The sequence below is a fragment of the Lepeophtheirus salmonis genome, chromosome 6, assembly GCF_016086655.4.
Source record: "Lepeophtheirus salmonis chromosome 6, UVic_Lsal_1.4, whole genome shotgun sequence".
NCBI classification, from domain to species: Eukaryota; Metazoa; Arthropoda; class Copepoda; order Siphonostomatoida; family Caligidae; genus Lepeophtheirus; species Lepeophtheirus salmonis.
The window spans coordinates 32,942,532-32,962,424 of NC_052136.2; the positions used below are offsets into that span (position 1 = coordinate 32,942,532).

At 31.8% G+C, this 19,893-nt stretch overlaps 1 protein-coding gene across 8 annotated transcripts in view; it reads left to right on the forward strand.

The window, feature by feature from the left end:
* The first annotated feature begins 2,637 nt into the window (after window positions 1-2,637).
* Window positions 2,638-19,893, forward strand: part of zip (myosin heavy chain 10) — a 46,644-nt gene continuing 29,388 nt past the window's right edge. For all 8 annotated transcript variants that reach the window (XM_040713903.2, XM_040713904.2, XM_040713899.2 and 5 more), the window contains exons 1-3: window positions 2,638-3,268; window positions 5,281-5,423; window positions 6,656-6,669. In XM_040713903.2, the coding sequence (XP_040569837.1) occupies window positions 2,924-3,268; window positions 5,281-5,423; window positions 6,656-6,669 (502 nt within the window). In that variant the 5' untranslated portion in view covers window positions 2,638-2,923. The remainder of the gene's footprint in view (window positions 3,269-5,280; window positions 5,424-6,655; window positions 6,670-19,893) is intronic.

The following is a 19,893-nucleotide window of genomic DNA, read 5'->3' on the forward strand; positions in this document are numbered from 1 at the left end:
ATGGAAAGTGGCCTTGAGGACATGGTTCAGAGTTGCTGATGAAGGAAATGGGTTCTTGTTGTACTCCGATTAGAATTGAGGATCAGAAGGGGAGGAATTTTCGCTTATGTCCTTATTTATCCCCATTTCTCCCTCAACCCTCATCACAGCTGTTTTTAGCTGATCTAATGAAACCCCGTGACAGCTAAGCTGCTGTCCTCCTAAAGATTATTCAAATGGTCTGGGTTACTTAATTGATTTTCTTTTTTTCACATGCCCAAAATAACATCGATTAGCATCACGGCCCCTCCCGCACTATTGAAGAATACAGAATATTATCTTGTCATCCACACTTCATTTAGAGAAAAATCATGCAAGCTTGTTTTTGTGTTGGTGTGCCACATGCATCAACTACCAGGCAGAATTGTCTTAAAACAATATATAACTTCTTATCGATAACATTCAACAACAACAACATAATAATAATAAGGGCGTTTACTCCTTCGAATAAAAAGGAAACTGTGATCTTCTATGTAGATTTTTTATTTTCTATATTGTACGTGTATCAGGACTCAATAGTATATTATAATAAGGGATAAATAGTAATAAAATAATATTATATTTTCTGTATGTTAAAAATAAGGAAACCGATCATAGACGTGATAACCCTGACAATTTATGGGGAGAGCAGCATAGCTGCTGCCATGACGTTTCATTATATTATTTGCAAGAAGTTGTGAGAGGATGGAAAAATGTAAACACAAATCCCACTCCGTATTAAACAAGGACATACACAGGATGTCGATCCTCATTTCTACTCCAAGTACAAAAAGGACCTGCACTCAGAACCCCCAAGAAACATAAATAACATTTAAATAATAATGATAGTACGGATAAAAAAAGGAACCAGAAATTGACATGGTAACCCTGAGAATTTGAAGAATGTTTGAGAGGAGAGCAGCTTCGCTCTCATGACGTTTTATTAAATTATTTGCAAGAAGCTGTGAGATAAAGGAAATATGTGAACACAAATCCCACTCTGTGTCAAGCAAGAACATAGGTATAGATTACTCCGATTTCGATCCTCTTTTCTACTCCGAGTACAACAAGGAGTTGCACACATAATCATCAGCGTAACTCTACGGCATTCATGAGCACAGATACTTAGGGATACACTTGGATGTTCTCTCTTCAAAAATAATGATAACAGCTTTAGAAAATAAAATAACATTGTTCAAATTGCCAAGAACAGGAATAAAATGCTTATGTTCTACATTCCTCATTATGTCACTAAACATTATTTTTTAAGGATGATGACAACCTGTTCGTGTTTGCTGTTGCTTATCTTCTGCTGCCGTTGCCCACACTAGTGGAACAGCTATTCAAATGAGTCATCTCTTTATTTATTTTTCTTGTATAATAGGAATCGGAATAATGATTAGAATTTGCAGACAATATAATGAATGTCATGAAGCTTTTTTACACAAACGGGTTTTTTACATTCCTGGTGGTGCTACTACTACCTCAAGGATGGGCACTGGCATGTGTATTATTAGAGAGAGAGAAAAAAAAAAGAGCTCTGCTCTATCGGGTGACTCATCTTACTACACCTTTGAAAGGACCAACAGGGTGCAGGAGGAGGAAGCCAGAAGCAGTCGAAGGTGATCCCCCACTCTGCTGATCCCCGCAAAAAAAAGGAGAGAGGAAGACTCTCTTGTCACGACCTCTCTCCTCACTTCTACCTTCAACAAACATACTGTACTAATAGACTCACATTCCATAAAATAAATAAATATACAAAAAAAAACTAGGGAGATAAGATGAAGAAGAAAAAGGAATAGAAAAAAAAGAAGAAGAAGGAACAGGTCGGCAGCAGCCCATCCCCATTTTATTATTATTGTTTTGACATGATGATCCTGTCAAAGAGGGGGCCTTGACGCTCATTGCTGGCTTCCTCCTCGTCTATTTGCTTGCGTGCATGCGTACGTACGTAAGTTATGATGAGGAGGGAAAGGTGAAAGTTGCCGGTTGACCCCGACCGCCGTATCCAGTTTTTGTAGGCCGAGAGAGCGAGCCTTTCTTCATTCTGAGTCATTCTTTTTTTTTTCTTTCAGGATTGACTTCCCTGGTTGACTCACAATATCATGATGATGATTATGCAGAAGATGACCAATGATCCGACCTTCCCGGATACAAAAAAGACTCAAATAATATAATTTATTAAAAAAAAAGAGCTATAGAATCGAATGAGCGTTATATAAATAATATAGATTACATTCCGGATGAATGTAGTAAAATTTCCGGGCGTGTGTGGAATAAGCCCCCTTCCTTTTTGCAGTTACATAAAAGGTGAGTGAGTAAGTAAGGCGTGAGGTGAGGTGGGTATAGAGAGAGTTATTGTCACGTGAAAGCGCTTTATTCTTTGTACAAAAAGGGTCTGTTAAGTTGGTTAGTTTTGTAACTGTGGAAGAAGGAATTTCCAGTATATTTTGGCGGGGGGGAAAGGAGGAAGAGAGAGAGAGAGGAATGGAAGGAAAGAGAGTGTGTTGATGATCGGGCCGAGTGGATGGGCGCTCCTCGTTTGAGTGGAAGAAGAAGAAGAAGAGGAAGGAAGAGAGAGAGAGAAGAGAAGAAGAAGGGAAAAAGGGAAGAATAAATAGTAGTACAGTAAGTGGTGGGTTCCTTTTTTTCCTGACTCAGATTGAAAAAAAAGAACTTGATTGTTCTTCTTATTATTTTTGTTCGTTCTCCTGTATTTTTTGTCGCCGTCGTTTTTGGTGTTCGTTCGTCTACTACTTACTACTTAGTAGTTGATTATTTATTGATTAGAAGGAGATTCCTTGGTGAAGTCGTACCCTAACTCATTCTCCCAAACCCCGAAAAGACATAAGACAGTGTAGTAGTTGGTTTCTGCATCTTTTTCGTATTCATATTCATCATCATCATGACGGACGTGGACAAAAACGATCCGGACCTGAAATACCTGGTCGTGGATCGCAATGCTTTCAATGACCCCAGCAAACAAGCAGAATGGACGCAGAAACGCCTGGTTTGGGTCCCTCACGACTCTCACGGATTCGTGGCGGCCTCCATCGTGACCAACATGAAGGATGAGGTGGAAGTGGAGATCGTGGAGTCCGGGAAGAGGATTGAAGTCTCCAAGGACGATATTCAAAAGATGAATCCTCCGAAATTCGACAAAGAAGAGGATATGGCGGACCTCACTTGCCTCAACGAAGCTTCCGTCCTTCACAACGTCAAAGAGAGATACTACTCAGGACTCATCTATGTAAGTCGTGCCACAGAGGCATCCACACGTCCAGACATCCATACACTACATTCCGTCAGCTCAAGGACACTCTTGCTTTTCTTTTTTTTAGAACTTGCGACCCGGAGTCCAATAATACCCCTCACTAAGTCCAAATAAGTATTATCAGTCATACATATTTAGCCTCCAAATCGTGCATCCCAGTGTCCTTTTTTCACCAACTACTAAGGATAAAATGTCCTTACTATTTATAGAAGCAGAAAAATGCATCTTCTCCCATTAAGAGTTTATTTCACCTGACATGACGAATACATACATACTTGACAGGATCTCTAACTAATGTAACCCTTTACTAAGTCGGATAAAGTAGAGATGCTTAATAGTCCTTATTTATATAAGCCTAATAATGCATTTACTCTAGTTGAATATTTTCTTTTACCTGACATGACATGAATATAAATATCCTTTTATTATTCTGAAACATCAAAATCTTTTTTTTTTTTCTATACTTAGTTTTATCAGAGAGAGAGAAGGGGGAAGTTATTACTTATCCTTAATGATTTCCTTCTTAGGCATACAGGTTTTTGTTTTTATTGCAAATGATATACAATAGATTTCATTATCATCTTAATATATAAATATATATTAGTCCTTAAAACTTCTTGCGAATTTGAAAACAAAAACAAGATTCTTAGCTCTTAGAAGTACATTACTCATTCAAGGAGAAAATATTGTGTAAAGTGTTTGAATAATGACTTTTTTTTCTCTCGCTCTTTCTCTTAGAATTACAAATCTTTAATAATAGGAGTATATGCCTGGCTGTTTGCCTATGATGAGGATATAATCAGAATGAAATTTGATCCTCTTTATACATAATTATAATTCTTATTTTGTTAAAGAGTAAAAGTAACGTAGTATTATGTTATGTTGAAATACATTTATGTAATATATATTGCAATTTTCAACGAAGTTTTATATTAAATAGTCAAAAAATTCCTCCCAAATAATAATTATGAAATTACATACACCTATTATTTTTTTGAACCAATTGTGGAAGTTATATCATATACACACTCTTAAGTTTTTGCAGTTTTCGAATTTAAAATTGTTAAAAATAGAAAACATGAACTAAGCGGTCGCTTTTTCAGTTTCCCTTGCCTCACTGCTTAATAAAGGTTTGACTAATATATATGTACATGAGAGCCTACACATCTTTTCATTTAATATGAATTTATTTATTTGGCGAATTGATATATCAATTTGTTCCAAATATGTATTTGATATCATATATTTATGGTGCGTACATTTTTTAAGCTCTGTGATTTCAAGAACCTCATTTATAAAAATATTTATTTGCATAAGGAAAAAATGAAGTTTCTTTGCATTTAATTATATTGAGTCAACGTAATTTCCTTATTTACTTGTTTTATAATAATTCTCATATGCTGCATATTATATTATATAGCAAGTGCATATTTCCAAGAAACTTTTCTTTTATCATTCATAGTACTGTAATTATGGAGCTTCCATGAATTTTTGTGCAGTATCAGAATAAGGTCGGATTTTAATACATACATTGTATGTATTAGTAAAGTGGGTGGATCTTTTTTTCTTTTTTTTAAGAGTAAATTAATAGGGAAATTATAATAAGATATAAATATGACTTGATTATACGGTAATGTACATTTATATATTTTGAGTTTCAAATTTATGATCTGCCCTCGAGTCACACTCTATTCAGATTCAAATGAGTCTACAGTATTACGTTTATTCTAAATATATACTTAAAAATCATACTCGGATAAATAAATAATATTTAATTGTTATTTTAACTTCCGCTACTAATACTCTTCTCATAGAGAAGTAAAACCCCAAACTTAATCATGATAATATGAGAATGAGTTTGTTCTTGTTGGATATATAAACCCATATAAATTTTACGGCCTTAATAATTAGTAACGTATATGTATGGATGTGAAGGCTTCTTAATTAAGTAATTATCTACATTATGATTTATATTATTCTTATTATAGACCTATTCCGGACTTTTTTGTGTTGTCGTCAATCCGTACAAAAGATTACCTATTTATACCGAAAAAATCATCGAACTCTATAAAGGAAAGAAGCGGCATGAAGTTCCACCTCACGTATTCGCAATTACAGATACTGCATACAGGTAATTAAAAAAATATATTTATATATTCATGTCCTCAGACCATCAACTAACTACAAAAAGGGGTTCTGATAATAATCCTAATTAGTCACATGATGATGATTATTAAGGATCAGTTAGTTTTAATGAAGTAGGATTTTGTTAAAAGTATGTTATTTATGTAGATATCCTTTATGTCTTGATAATCATCATTTAATTGACTTTTTACCTCCTTATCTTCCTGTTCTTTACTACATATAACCCATATGTATATAGATATATGTTATGTACAAGTTACAAGCAAATTGTAAAAGTAATGATTTATTTGCCTTAAAATGTCTTATTTGACTACAACATTGGTCATTCTATTTACCAACACTATTAATTGATACTATCATTTCATTTCGATCTATTCAAATCACATGGTTATTATGTATTTAATAGAATTATAACTGTGAGCACTTGAACTTTATAATGTGCCACAGAATACTTATATTTTAATCATTTGTATTAAAATAGTCAAAAAGGACAGTATTATTATGTCGGTCATCAATGGAATATTCAATTATTGCATGATCTTCATTCCAAATACAGCAGTACATTATACAGATAAATGTATAATTACACTTTTTGTCACTTAAAATGAAGGTTTTAAATATTATTTTGTAGCTATCATTATGAATACATACTACTTTTTTCAAAAGTAGGTAATTTATAACCTTGAGGAAGTTCAATAATGAGTTATACGTATTTTTTGTATATTTTATGAGCTCCCATTGATAAATTGCTTACTAATACTACTAATGTATTGAATTTTTCTTTAAAAGTAAATATAATAATTAATGATGGGGGATACTTATCTTGAGGAATAATAATAAGTATTAAGCAATGTTGTTTATTTGTTTTAAAATCCCCATTCCTTTCCCTTCCCCCCTTAGTGGTAATCTCCTCCATGCATTTCAAAACAAGTTTTGGTCTTTTAAAAATTAAATAAATAAGTAGTAAGAGATCTAGGTAAATAAGTAGAAATCCTCCAACAACTTTTTATGTACTTTGTTGATGGTGATAGTAGCTTTATGGTGGTACCTTACTACTTTTGTCATTATATCCATCCATCTATCTACCTTTTGTTGGATGAGTCTTTCTTCCTGAGCGCCTATTATCATTTTCATTGACATGTTTCTATATATATATGTATATACCTTATAAAAATAAATATATAAATATTTTCATGTTTTTTTTTTCTTTTCTTCCAGGTCAATGTTACAAGGTAAGAATTAAAATAATAACCTTAAAATGAGTATTACTTCTATCTACTTTTTATTATGATATCAATTTATATACTTAATACGTGATTCTGAGTAGGCACTGAATAGTGTCTCTATGACTCCTGTTTGATGACTAAACGATTTACATACTAGTCTTGTTCTGTATAACCAAAGCTATAAAACAAAGTGGGGAAACGTGCCTGTTGGCTTGAGTATTTTCCCTCGACGTATATTTGTATGACACCAGTATAGATGACGTCACTTTGTCATTTTTCCTTATGACGTATGCAACTTTACTTCCCTTCGTAGAATTTGTCAATTCATACTTTGCGCCCCTTATTGGAAAATAGTAGTCTGGTAGTAAACTATATTTGGGGAAATAATGATCACGTGGTTTTTGGTTGGCCACTTGTATAGCTTTGGGCATACCAACTTCTATTATTGTGGTATCCCCGTATTACTGATATATTTTAAACGGTACTAGACCAAATTATTATTGAAATCTGTATTAGCGGCTCCATTCTGTCATTATAAAAATTGACTGGGCGACGACGTACAAAAAAAAATAAATGATAATAATAATTTCAGGAATATGATGATTTGTCTTTAATAAAAACAAATCATCAAATTTCTAAAAAAAAAAGTTATTGAAATACCGATACATATATTGATATCGGAACCGATATTTAAATATTGGTATCGTGATACACTAATTCATATATACTTTCAAACCTGACTTATGGACTCTCATTTACCGTGACATTTTCCGTTAGTGAGATCCTGAGACGGAAATTATTTAATTGAATGATATCGAGATTAGATAGTAAATAATATTACTCGACTTTACTTAAACCGATAATTTTAATCTGCACTCGAAGTGTCAAAACTTGACATTGGTTGAACTTGAAATTTTCGAAACTATTAGGAGAAGATCTAACATGAATTAATGTTTCTTATATTAGAAGGTCGTGCTATGGATACTTCCTGGGGCATCAATTTATTCAATGCACATCATTTGTGCACTAAACCTAGAGCCTTGATTTAAAAACTTTTATATTTAAAGTAAATCTTCATTAATATCTATTCAATTGCTCAATGAATGATTTACACATAAAATAAGCTTATACATACAGTTGTAACCACTTAAAATAGATATCAATTGTCCGAAAAAATATTTCTATTATAAAAATATTAAACGAATATACGTTCTAAGCGTTGGTCTGAGTTGATCTATTATATTCGGAAATAATTAAATGAGAGATGTATAAGGAATTTATTGAAGGTGTAAAGCTCCGATAAATCCTGAAAGAGAAACCCTACATGCAAGCAAGATTATTATAGTCTGATTGTTATGTATTTATGCAATCCCGAAAGAAAAACTGAGTTATAATAATAATACAATGAAGGGGAGAGGAGAGATAAGAGAATCAGTACATATTAGTGTTGAAACTCGGTCCAAGATCGATTTTTTTATGAACAGACCCGATATTTCGGTCCAATCCGCGGTTTCAAACTGTGGACCACTATTTCATTTCTACTTTACGTTGATCACAGTGCATAATTTTATATGACTTTCCCAGCTGGTGGACATGTTAAACTGTGTCTAACTTCGAACTCTATTTGATCACTTCAGAGTTTAAATTAACTTCCATACAAGTATCAGAATAACTCGAACTAGGGTTGTAAATGCCAAGCAGTTATTCATTCTCTATTTGGTAACGTGAACATTGTTTTCTATTTTCTAAAGCTGCTGTCATTAGTCTTTCATTCATGGGGAGATAACTTCAAAGTAAAAAGTGTAGCCATGAGTGTGTATACTAATGAATGACAGAGTAACGCTGAGGATTTGTTGGGGAGTTATAAGTGCTGGTAAGTCCCTGTTGGGGCAGAGTACATATATAATTAAGGAACGAAAACGAAGTAATTCCTAACTAATAAGTGATATTTGTGTATATTTCCTTTCTCTTATAGCTGCTTGCAGCAGCTGATCTAATGAAACGTCATGCCAGCTTAGCTGCTCTCCTCTAAACATTCTTATAATGGCAAAAGTATCGAATAATGAACATGATAACCATTATCACGTTAATTTTCCGATTATAAAAATAGATATATATCAAGAAAAATTTTCTCTACTGTATAATTTGGTCGAATGACTTTTTTTTTCTTCTATTTTGCTATAAATTTATTTTTACCACAAAGCAAAAATGCCTTGATTTGCAGGTGGCTACAGACTCCCTCCCCCCTTCGGAAGCCCCTGATAAACCGACGATTTACTACTCCAACACTATATTACATTTATATTACATTTTTTAAAGTCTGTGATACACTTGCTAATTTTGAAAAGTTATTGTATCACATGTTGTACACAAAAAATCAACGTGTTGAAAAAATCTCTTTTTTTTTCTGGGACCGATCGAAACCGATTTTTTTTTTTTTTTTTTTTTTTTTTTTTTGTGAAGAACAAATTTTACAACTAAGAAAGACGAGACTGACTGTGCTGATCTTACAAAAAAGGCAAAGATTACAAACCGAAACCCAACTACACGAGTGCTATGCTTTGCAGTTGAAAGAGAGATATGATGGTGGTGAATGTAACAGTAGTACCTAGTAGTTGTTGTTTTTGTGGTGTCTTTTAAACAACAACAAGGAATCCTTCAGATTAAATTACCCATTAAATAAATTACCTGTCTGTGTGAGTTTTTCTTCTTCTTTTCTTTAAAGGAGGGGGGGTGGAACGTAGAAGCAGCACTCAGAATAAGGAAGTCATCCTTGATGTATGATAAATAAGCCTTTTATTAGACATATTATTATAAGTATTAAACAACATCAAACAATTGATTGAGGGATTCCGTTTCATTTGTAGAATAGTCTGTCCCTTTTTTGGGTAAATATTTATACCCCTTTTACGCAAAGGGTTTGTCTTCTCGGAACCACTTTTAATTTTGTCTTTTTTCGTCAAGAAAAAAAATATTTTTTTTTTTTAGGATGAAATATTTAAAAGGAGGAAATGAGTTTCGTCTGCGTCTTGCAATTGTCACGCAAATAAACATTAGTTGAGGGATAAGTTATTTCTAGTCGTAACTAACGAAACTAACACTCTTGGGGACAATAAAAAAAACTGAATTTATCACAGTTTGAGATCTCTCAAATTATATTTTGCGTAGACCAGGCCATTTTAAGATTAGGGGGGGGGGATATGATTTATGGGTAGACATACAATATTTTAAGCCTCTTATACACCTGTTGCACCAAATATCATTATCATATGAGCTTAAAAAAACTGCACTTTTCATATATAATATTATTTGGTTAATCAGACAAAAATATTGTACACCTTGTTTTTAATAATAATTTAAGGTATGACTCAGATCTGTTCAAATGATATGCTGTTTATCTGTTGTATCAAAGATAATGTAGCAAAACTTAATCTCTAGTTAAAGTGATAGTAGTAATAGATGACAAATGTATAATCATGGAAAAGGGATAATGTATTTATGTATTTGCAATTTCAAGAGGTGTTTTTTACTATCATTATTCTTGAATGAGAATTATTTTTTTAAACTGTAATAAGTTTCCCGATTTAAAAGATAATTCAAGGCCCGGGCAACATGACATAGGTAGTTAGTTATCTAAGACAAATAATTCCAAAGTATTTTTGATGTAGTGCAATAATTAATGACCATTTATTGATGTTTTCGTAGCTAAAAAAAAGTAAAATACTTGATTCACCAGGAGGAGGAGACATGGTACTGGGTAGAATTAGACTTATTGCATCAGGAGGAAACATTTAAAAACTGGCATTTGTTATATTCAAGCATTTATTTTACTTTTTATTGCAGTTTGTCAGCATATAGTAAAAACTTATAATTACATATATAAGATAAACAAATAAAACACTTACAGAAATAGGTAACAATAAAATATAATTTTTTTTTTTACTATTTACTCTGATTGATTATTAAAGTTTATCATGAAATCACACACAAAAAAAAACATAATTAGATATAATATATTTGTATATAGTACGAGTATATATAATAAAAATGTGGTGTAACATGTATCCTCCATAGTGTTGGAATCAGAGTAAATGATGTGAACTGAATATTGAAAGTAATAATATATTACAAGCATGTTAATTAATTGAAAAACATGCTGGACTAAGACATTTAAAAAAAGTAAATTAAAGTTTTATAATAGAAATATATCTCAAAAAACACTTACCTAATGTTTACTTTTAGTGTCGAAATTCTGTATAACTATAAGCATTAGACAAAGAGAGTTTTATGTTGATTTGATAAACAAAGGAAGATATTCAATTGTATAAGAATAGAGTTCTTAGATAACTTTATATTTTAAAGTTATTGGCAGTGTAACATGTCTCCTCCGCCGTAACAAGTATCCACACCTAAGTATAAAGTAATCTCTAATTTGTGAAAAATAACAAGTAACACTTGAGATTTTTTTTTGGAATTTATAATTGTAAGCCCATGCTGAACATGCTGAGTAGAATTGAGGATTGATATCGTTCTAGTTCCTGTATTTACCAATGCTAGATACGGAGAGTGGGTTTGTGTTTATCACATAGCTGCTTCTAGCTTATTCAATGAAACTTTGTGACAGCTAAGATACTATTCTTCCAAAAATTCTTCAAATTGACAGGATTACCATGCTCATTTTCAGTTCCTTTTTTAGCATACAGGCAGATCATATTATTTTCATCACCTGTATAAGTTAAAATAAAAGGAAGAACATTATCTTCCTAATAAAATGTCTAAAACTTATTTTGAGCCTAAATCCGTTTTTTTCAAATTAAAAAAGCTATTAGGGATATTATCCCGAAAACGGGATAGTTCAATCTACCCATTAAAATTATATGTGATGCACAAGATGATAGCAAATAAATAAGTAATATTACCTAATAATTACTGTGAAAGTCAATCTTTTAATAAAGAGGACGAGTTAAGTACATCATAATATATGAACTGTAAATGTATATATAAATAACAAAAATAAATAGAAAATAGACTCTTGGCGCCATCGATTATTATTTTAAAATAGAAAGAGATAAATAATATTTCAACAACGATAAGAAGTGAATCGATAAATGCAATAAAAGAATAAAGAAAACTTATGGTTTTTGAACCATACACGTAAATCTATGCAATAGTGTTGAGACCCGGTCCAAGTTCGATTTTGCTTTTACCACTGCAAAATTGCCAATTCGATTTTAGTTGCTTTTTTCTTTAGACCGATATTTCGATCGAGACTTTTGCAGTCTCAGATCGTAGACACAAATTAAATTGTTTTCAAATTTCTAGACTGTTTTTTCTGTCGAAGTAGTTTGTCATTACTCTTAATCATCTATTGAAAGCATTTATTATAATAATAAAGAGAGTAATTGAATCCTAATTTTGACATAATTTTGACACCTACACATATTTATTATAAAGTAATCCTACAAGCACATCAATTGTGTAGTTATATATGTCCTAGAAATCGGAAACGTTTTTTATTTTCTAAAGCTGTTATCATTATTATTTAATTTTCAGAGAGGGAACATCTAAATATATTGTAATAACTAGTGCATGTGCTCATAAAAGACGGAAAGTAATAGTGAGTGTTTGCTCGAGAGTTATAAGTCTGCATCCTTTTTGGACTTGTAATAGAGTTGAGGATCGAAATAGGAGTAATGACCTTGCTATACAGGGGTTGAGATTTATGTTTATTTTCCTTCCTCTTGCAGCTGCTTGCAACATATTTAATATATCGTCATGAGAGCTAAGCTTCTCTCCTCCCAAACATTTTTAGAATTACCAGAGTAACCAAGTTCATTTTTACATACGGTAGGACACATTTTATACATCACTAAGTATATCATAACTCAGTTGAATAAGTCATATTCTATTTAAAAAGCGATTTAGATCGTTATTTTGTTGTTGTTTTTCTCATCCAGCCCGCACTTTGTGAAAGAACAGAGTCTAGAAAGAGTTATAACGCTCTTCTCAGTCCGGTCTAGGAACCTCAACACTAATATATAAGTATAACTAACTAAAAAGCAAATCTGCCAGAATAATTTACAAGTTAGTAAGATGCATGGTGATAGTATAGTAGTGTAATTGATTTTGTTTCCCTTGCACTCCTTGGATATCTCTCTAGAGAGTGATATATATATATATACCTAAGTATAGTTTTTAACCTCTCTTCCTATATATATATATTATTCTTTGAATATTCAATTAGGCCATAAAAAAACAAAAACTAAAGGAATTGTAGTCATAAAAAAAAATCCTCATACCTCGTAATGTTATTAAATTTTGAGTGCAATAAAAAAAATTGCTTTACTGTCTATATTCACTTATTGCTAGACCTTGATGTGTCACTTACCTATTTGATTCTAAATGATATTTTTAAGGAAAAGCTATATGGAGTCATAGTACTCCTGGAATGTTCTACATACTATAAGGCATTATAAGTTCATTTGTTTAGTGTGATAACACAAAAGCAATCCTGATCAAAAATATAGAAAATTAGTTTTAACTCCCAATTTATTGTTTATCTTCATAAATATCCGTGCCTTAATCACGAGTTTTGTTATTGGAGGCAGGACCGGAGCTTTGGGGAGTGGAGGGTTGTAGAATATTTTTTTTTAAATTTTCTGACTCTAATATGAGATAAGCTTTTTTTTGGAAAAAGAGGTATGATCCTTTTCATATTTCCCAAAAAGAATAGAAGGATTTTCTTAATGAAAAATTTGTTTTTTTAATCGAATAACGTTTTTTACTAAGCAAATTATATATTATTTTTTATAACCTTGTTTGGGGCCTTTTTGCTAAACTGTGTCATGTTATATTTCATTTTTTCAATGGCCCTTGCATATTTTATTCGAAAACCAGAATTGAACCCCTTAGCACCTACATAATTGAATATAAACACCCCATTATTTAATTGACGAATTTTGCTCAATAGCAGTTAAACTAGCTATTGTATAAAGCATTCATTTGATATATTAGACTATTTAGTTTCGTTCTGATATGACCTTTTCCAAATAGAATCTCTTTTACCTTATATTATAACCAATGCATAATTTAAAACAATCTTTAAGCTCAATTTGTTACCCCTCCAAATGATATATGTATATAAATAGTTTATTAATAGGATAATTATATTGAGAATACAAATATGTATTTTTAAATCATCCCAGCTTTCTTTTATGATGACGTGAAAATTGTATATTTGTCTTATATTTATTTAATTTGAATAACTTTCCAGTATGAAATTCATTTTTTCATAAGATTAATTAGTTGTTGCTTAGTTGAGTTTGCTGTCCTCATTTTGAGTATTCTGCAAAATACCTTGAATTTATTGTAAAAAGTAAATTTTTTCTTATCAATCTCTCTCGCTGAACACTTGTATTTGGTGAAAATAAAAAAGTCAATTGATTGTATTTCCTGTCATTTTGACCTGTACTGTGTATATGTATACACTCTGAAAACTATAAAACAATCTATTAAAAAATCTTCTATCTCTGAAATCTCACTATTGCTGTTTCAAATCTATGTTATACAGTTTCTTTAAATGAATACCTTTTGTTGTTCATTTTTGGTGCGTAGGGCTAAGAGATGAAAGGAGAAGTGACCCAAAAAAGTATTATCGCAAGCTTCTCATATACTCTCACTTGGAGTGATCACTGAGCTTGATTGGTGGCAGTTAATAATAATTCAAATAGTTATTGGAGACAAGAAATGAACAATAAAGGAATTGTACCCCTTATTGAGGGTTGAGGGCAAATATTCGTATCTAAAAAGTATCTAGAAAGTCACAGTAACCAGTTGTTACTAGCTTTCATTAATATTTTTTTTTTTTTTTTTTTTTTTTTTTGGGGGGCTTTAGCCCCGAAAATTAAAACACCTTTATATAAATAGGTTTACTTTATTTACATATACTAGTAGAGGGTGCCCTTGTTGCAGGCCCTGAATAGAGGGGAATAGAAAAGAAGAATGAAGGTAGAAGAAAAAAGACAGAGAGAGATGGGAAATGTGGTTTAATTTCGGTCAAAAATAGCCTCTTGATAACCTCAGAGGCTCAAAAAAATTCATATGAACATGTTTGATTATTTTATACGTCAATTTGCTACATTTTAGACTACTCTGTTCCACTATTTTGGAAAAATAAATGTATATTAGATATGATTTAAAAAAATGGCGTGGGTGTCTCAAAACCTCATAAAGGGTCTAGCGACGACATTGCCAATATTCATTTTTAATACTTCAAAAACAAACAAATTCAGACTCATGAAAAGATTTTCTCATATCCATTTTATTGAACCAAATCACCATTCTTCATACTGAAAGAACAGAGTTTCCAAGCTACATTATGTAATATAAATGTTTGGATTACGACATTTAGCTTTCATTCCTCGATATAGCATGTTTCCTGATTAAAATCATTGATAACAAATACTGACCAGTTATTCCACGACCTTACTAAGTATCCAAATTTCGCGCACGAGTAAATAATTACTCTAAGATGGTTAACCATGTTCCCCTTACTTTTGGATTGCAATGATATCATGAATTTCTATAGTGCTATCTTCTTAATAGTATTGAGGAATTGATTTTTATGGTTTGCAAATTAAGGGTTTGAATGGGATATATTTATGTATCATTATTATGAATAGACTTGGTTGCATACAAAATACAGTCACATGATAACTAAAAGGTAGGGAAGGAACATTACGTTTTTATTATTATCATTTTTTTTACTCATGATGATAGTCTTTGAAGGGCAAACTCATAATAAATCACCCAACATACCTCTTAAAAAAATGTTTTGAGTCGAACCCACTTCCTCAGACGCAAGAGGTAATGGTTGCTTTGTTTTTCTTCTTATTATTTTCTGTACATTATCCCTATTAAATGCATGGTTCTTGATGCACTTGTAAGAATAAGTAATGTGTTTCAAAAACAATTCTACATATCACATTTAAAATACCTCAATCTAAACAAATTGAAATACAGTCAAACCTCGTCTAAGCTTTAAGAGTGTCATTCCCAGTTTTCAAATTTATAATTGTTAAAAAACAGGAAATCTGCTTTAAGAGGTCACCAACTACACTAAGGGGTCGCTCTTCAGCTTCCCTTGCGTTACCACCTCTTATTACAGACAAATCTGGATCAAGGAAACTTCTATCCTTCAGATAAGAAGTTGAATATATCCGAAGTGTATTTTAAAAAACCACAATTTTGACGGCTCATGTTAATAATTTAAAACAACCATATCTTTACTATTCAAATGTATTTTATTATTTTTTTTGTGTTATTACATGTGTTTTTTGAGGGATCACTCATTATGTCTATCCGTGTATTGATTGACAAGCAAAGGAAAATAAAATTAAGAAGAAAGATAGAATTTGGTGCAAACTTACGATTTGTACCTATAAAAAAAGGCAAAATCCCAATTTGTTCAAATTTTTTTCATATTCGGAGGAAGTTGATATCCAAAAATAGAAGAAAAAGGTGACTTAATGTGGATTTTTTATTACATGTTCCTTCTATGCGAAGTATTTTATTTATTAAAAAAATGGTATCGGAGGGAAAGCTGACTACAAGCGTATTTTTAGTATATCCAGATATGACTCGTTATTTTCTAACTTTAAACTACACTGTGTTAAAAAAAATACCAAAATAGGCCCTTTCTTTTTTATTACAAAGCCTATATGTCTATGAAATATTGGGCTTCATGTAGGATATTTGATGTAAAATAATACATTTGGTTGGTTTATGTCAGTACTTAATTAACGACTTACAATCTATTTTGTCCTTTTGATTGGTCGTTAACAATCAATGTATAATATTCATTAATATTATAATAAGGAAAGATGCATTAGTTGTGTAAAGCCTATACATAGTATCTTTAAAATACGAGAATATTTTGCCATTATTTTAAGCCTTAATTAAACTATAAATTAGGCTTATTAAAATTATAGAAGTTTGATTCATGAAGACTAAAAATCTATCATGACAACCCCATTTATCAAAGATTGTTCTATGGGACGGCTTTGGCGTTTGATTCAGTTCTTTATATTTTGTGTTAAGCCAAAAGTAAAAATGGGTTGCAAGACGGCCACCCTGTATGTATATATTTGTTCGATACAATATCATTCTTAGTTCTATTATTAACACTTGTCTAATAATGACTTAAATTATGTATGATCTCATTTCATTCATATTGAAAGGAGGAGATAAAAAAGAGAAGGAAAAGTCTTTCTTTATCCGACGTTTACTTACTTCTCTTATTTCTAAGCAAAAAAATAAATGCATCCATATATTGAGATTAAATATTATATATATATACGTAATTACAAATCCTGTAATATATTATCTACTGAATAAATCATTTTCTATTTCAATGTATTAATACTGCTGTAGGAGGAGGTGTGAGACGACGACTGGCTCGCCAAGTGCATTCATAATATCCAGACCACTTTGATTATGATTTCATGTTCTTGCCCGTAAACCTCCTCTGTATTATATATATATATATATATATGTCAGGAATCAGATTTAAAATGGCGTTACATTTTCTTCATGGGGATTTTTCCCACCTCCACGTTGTTTGATGATGGAGCAGCAGAGTAGGGGACATATATACACTTTAACCCCCATGATAATGACGTTGAAAGGAATGCCCATGAATACATGTATTGTCATATGTACATATTGAGATACAAGTACATATCCAGTGTTTCAAATGTCTTGCAATGTTATTAAAATGAAAATTTAGGAGGTTTCGTGTGTGGTTTGTTGTCAACATCCTGCTGGAACTTTTTGGCCCGACAGTTTTTAGAAGTGAGGTCAGCTATTAATGGTCAGATTAAATAATCATGAACATGCTATCAGTCAGCAACCAGACGGTCTGGAAGGTCAGGATACGTGTTTCTTTCTTGGGATACAGTCTTCCCGGGATTTATCAATGGTTTTATTTTATATATCTCATTTTGCTTGTTAATAACAGTATCAACAATGAAGGTTCTTTCGTCACTGAAGAACATGACCCTATTTTCATTATGTGTAAGATGTGTTGACAGGGTTGGAGACGAGTGTTTTTTTGCATCCGGCTAAGTATAGGTTGTTTCTCAAGCCTTAGATACTTACCACCAGCAATTTTTACGGGACAATTAGCATTTTTCTTGTATTGGTTTCGTAGGTCTCCCGGCCAGCTTATCGTGTTAGTTTGGTTGATAAGTCATTTTGAAGTTTGTCTTCAATGTTATATCCAGCTTCAAGTCGTTTTCTGCCCCACCAGACCGTCTGGCTGCAGACTGAGACAATGCTCATGATGTTGGGATCATCAGCGCAGACTATAATATCAACATTTTTTATTTTGCCTTCCATTTTTCACTTAAGAGTATTTAATATGACCTAAATAGCTCACCTCACTTCTAAATATATAAGGTAATCAGTAATTCACGGATGGTTCTATTTCTTGTAGATACTAAAAAATGAACTAGTAACTTTGATAGATCAAAATGAAAAGAAGGCTTCAGTACGGAAATGCCAAAAAGACTGGCGAAATAATAATTAAAAATAAGACGCTAGGTGAAAAACATGGAAGTTGCATATAACACGTAAATCTCCCTTATATCAAATATTTACTTCGATCATCCAACACACACGTACTTATTATTTTCAAAGAGATAATAATTGCCGTTAGTCCTTATCATTGAGAGCCCATTTTGAAAGTCATTGTCGTGAACGCCATCAATTAATGTTGTTGTATCAATGTATTAGTGAGATACAGGTTGGCTTTTTTATGCCTCTATGCCTCGTATCTTTATAATTTTGTAACTCAACTCGTAGCGTTAAGAAAGAATTGACCATCTTGAGTTTCTAGCCTATTGTGTGAGACTTGAGAGCTGTGGACACTTGTTTTGTATGAAATATGACAAATACTACTGAGAAATTAAAGAGCTGATTTTTATTAGAACTGCGGGATTAAGATACACAGCCCAACCCACGGACTAAGCATGAACTCGCGTATCCCTCATTATTACGTCATTAGTATGTAATTGCTCATAATATCCAGATTCTATCTATTTTGTAATTGGAAAATTTTAAATCATTCAATCCTTTACTAGATGTAAATATTTATTATATGGTCTCAATAGGATTTTTTTTAACACACAGATGATGAAGATGTGGATGTAAAATTGTGAAGAGTAGAAATATTAATTGTTCTTCATCCATCATTCCAAAAATATCTCACTATAGATTAGCAAATTTATCATTCACGGGTGATGGAAGATAATTTACTCCCATTTGTGACAGGTCACAATTATTTATCAATCCATTACATATTATTTTGTATCTCAAAAGTAAAAGTTGTCTCTTTTTAAAAAGTAGCTAAATCAAAAGTATTTAAATGCCCACGAGTAATGTTTTGCTTTATTACACCCTCAGTTACAAAGAACCTTAAGAATGACAGAATAATGTACTAATGTATCTAAGTAATGCACCATAATGACTGATTAGCATAGTCATTGGAATAGGGAGAGGACAGTGGACTATTGGCTAACCCACTTTTTGAAAGACTATAACAATGAAAAATATCGATATGATGCCATTTATATGAAATTGCCTCAGCTCCAGCTCACTACTTATGAATTGTATCCCTGGCGATCACTGATTGAAATAAGCAATATTAAACGTAAACGTCGTAAGCATTTCTTGCAGAGTTTGAAAAGATTATTAAAAATACATATAGGTCTCAACAAATAGTAGAATTTTCATGAACTCATTAATACATTCTTTAAATTTATTTGAAGAAAAAAACAACATAATAAAATGCCCTCATTTTATTTTCAAAGAAAATGAGGATTCGAAATGTATTTCTGATTACAAGAAGGAAAGAAAGTGGCACGTACATTTATCTTTGTCTTAAGCTACAGTCATGGTAAAACTGTCTTAACTCAGTTAAATAAAGATCCAATACTAGGTTCTTTGGAGTAATATGTATGTGTGTACTTTTTACTTTGATGTTCCGGGTATGTGTATTACCCGAGCCCATCCCTATCATATGATAACATCCGCCACCCTCCATTGAATCTATGAAGTACTTCTGGATTCTTTTTTATTATTGAGTTAGTTCTCATAAGACGAACAACTCCCTATACTTAGAATATCGTTATGTCTAATATTTTTATGGTATATGGCTTTATAGGTACCCAT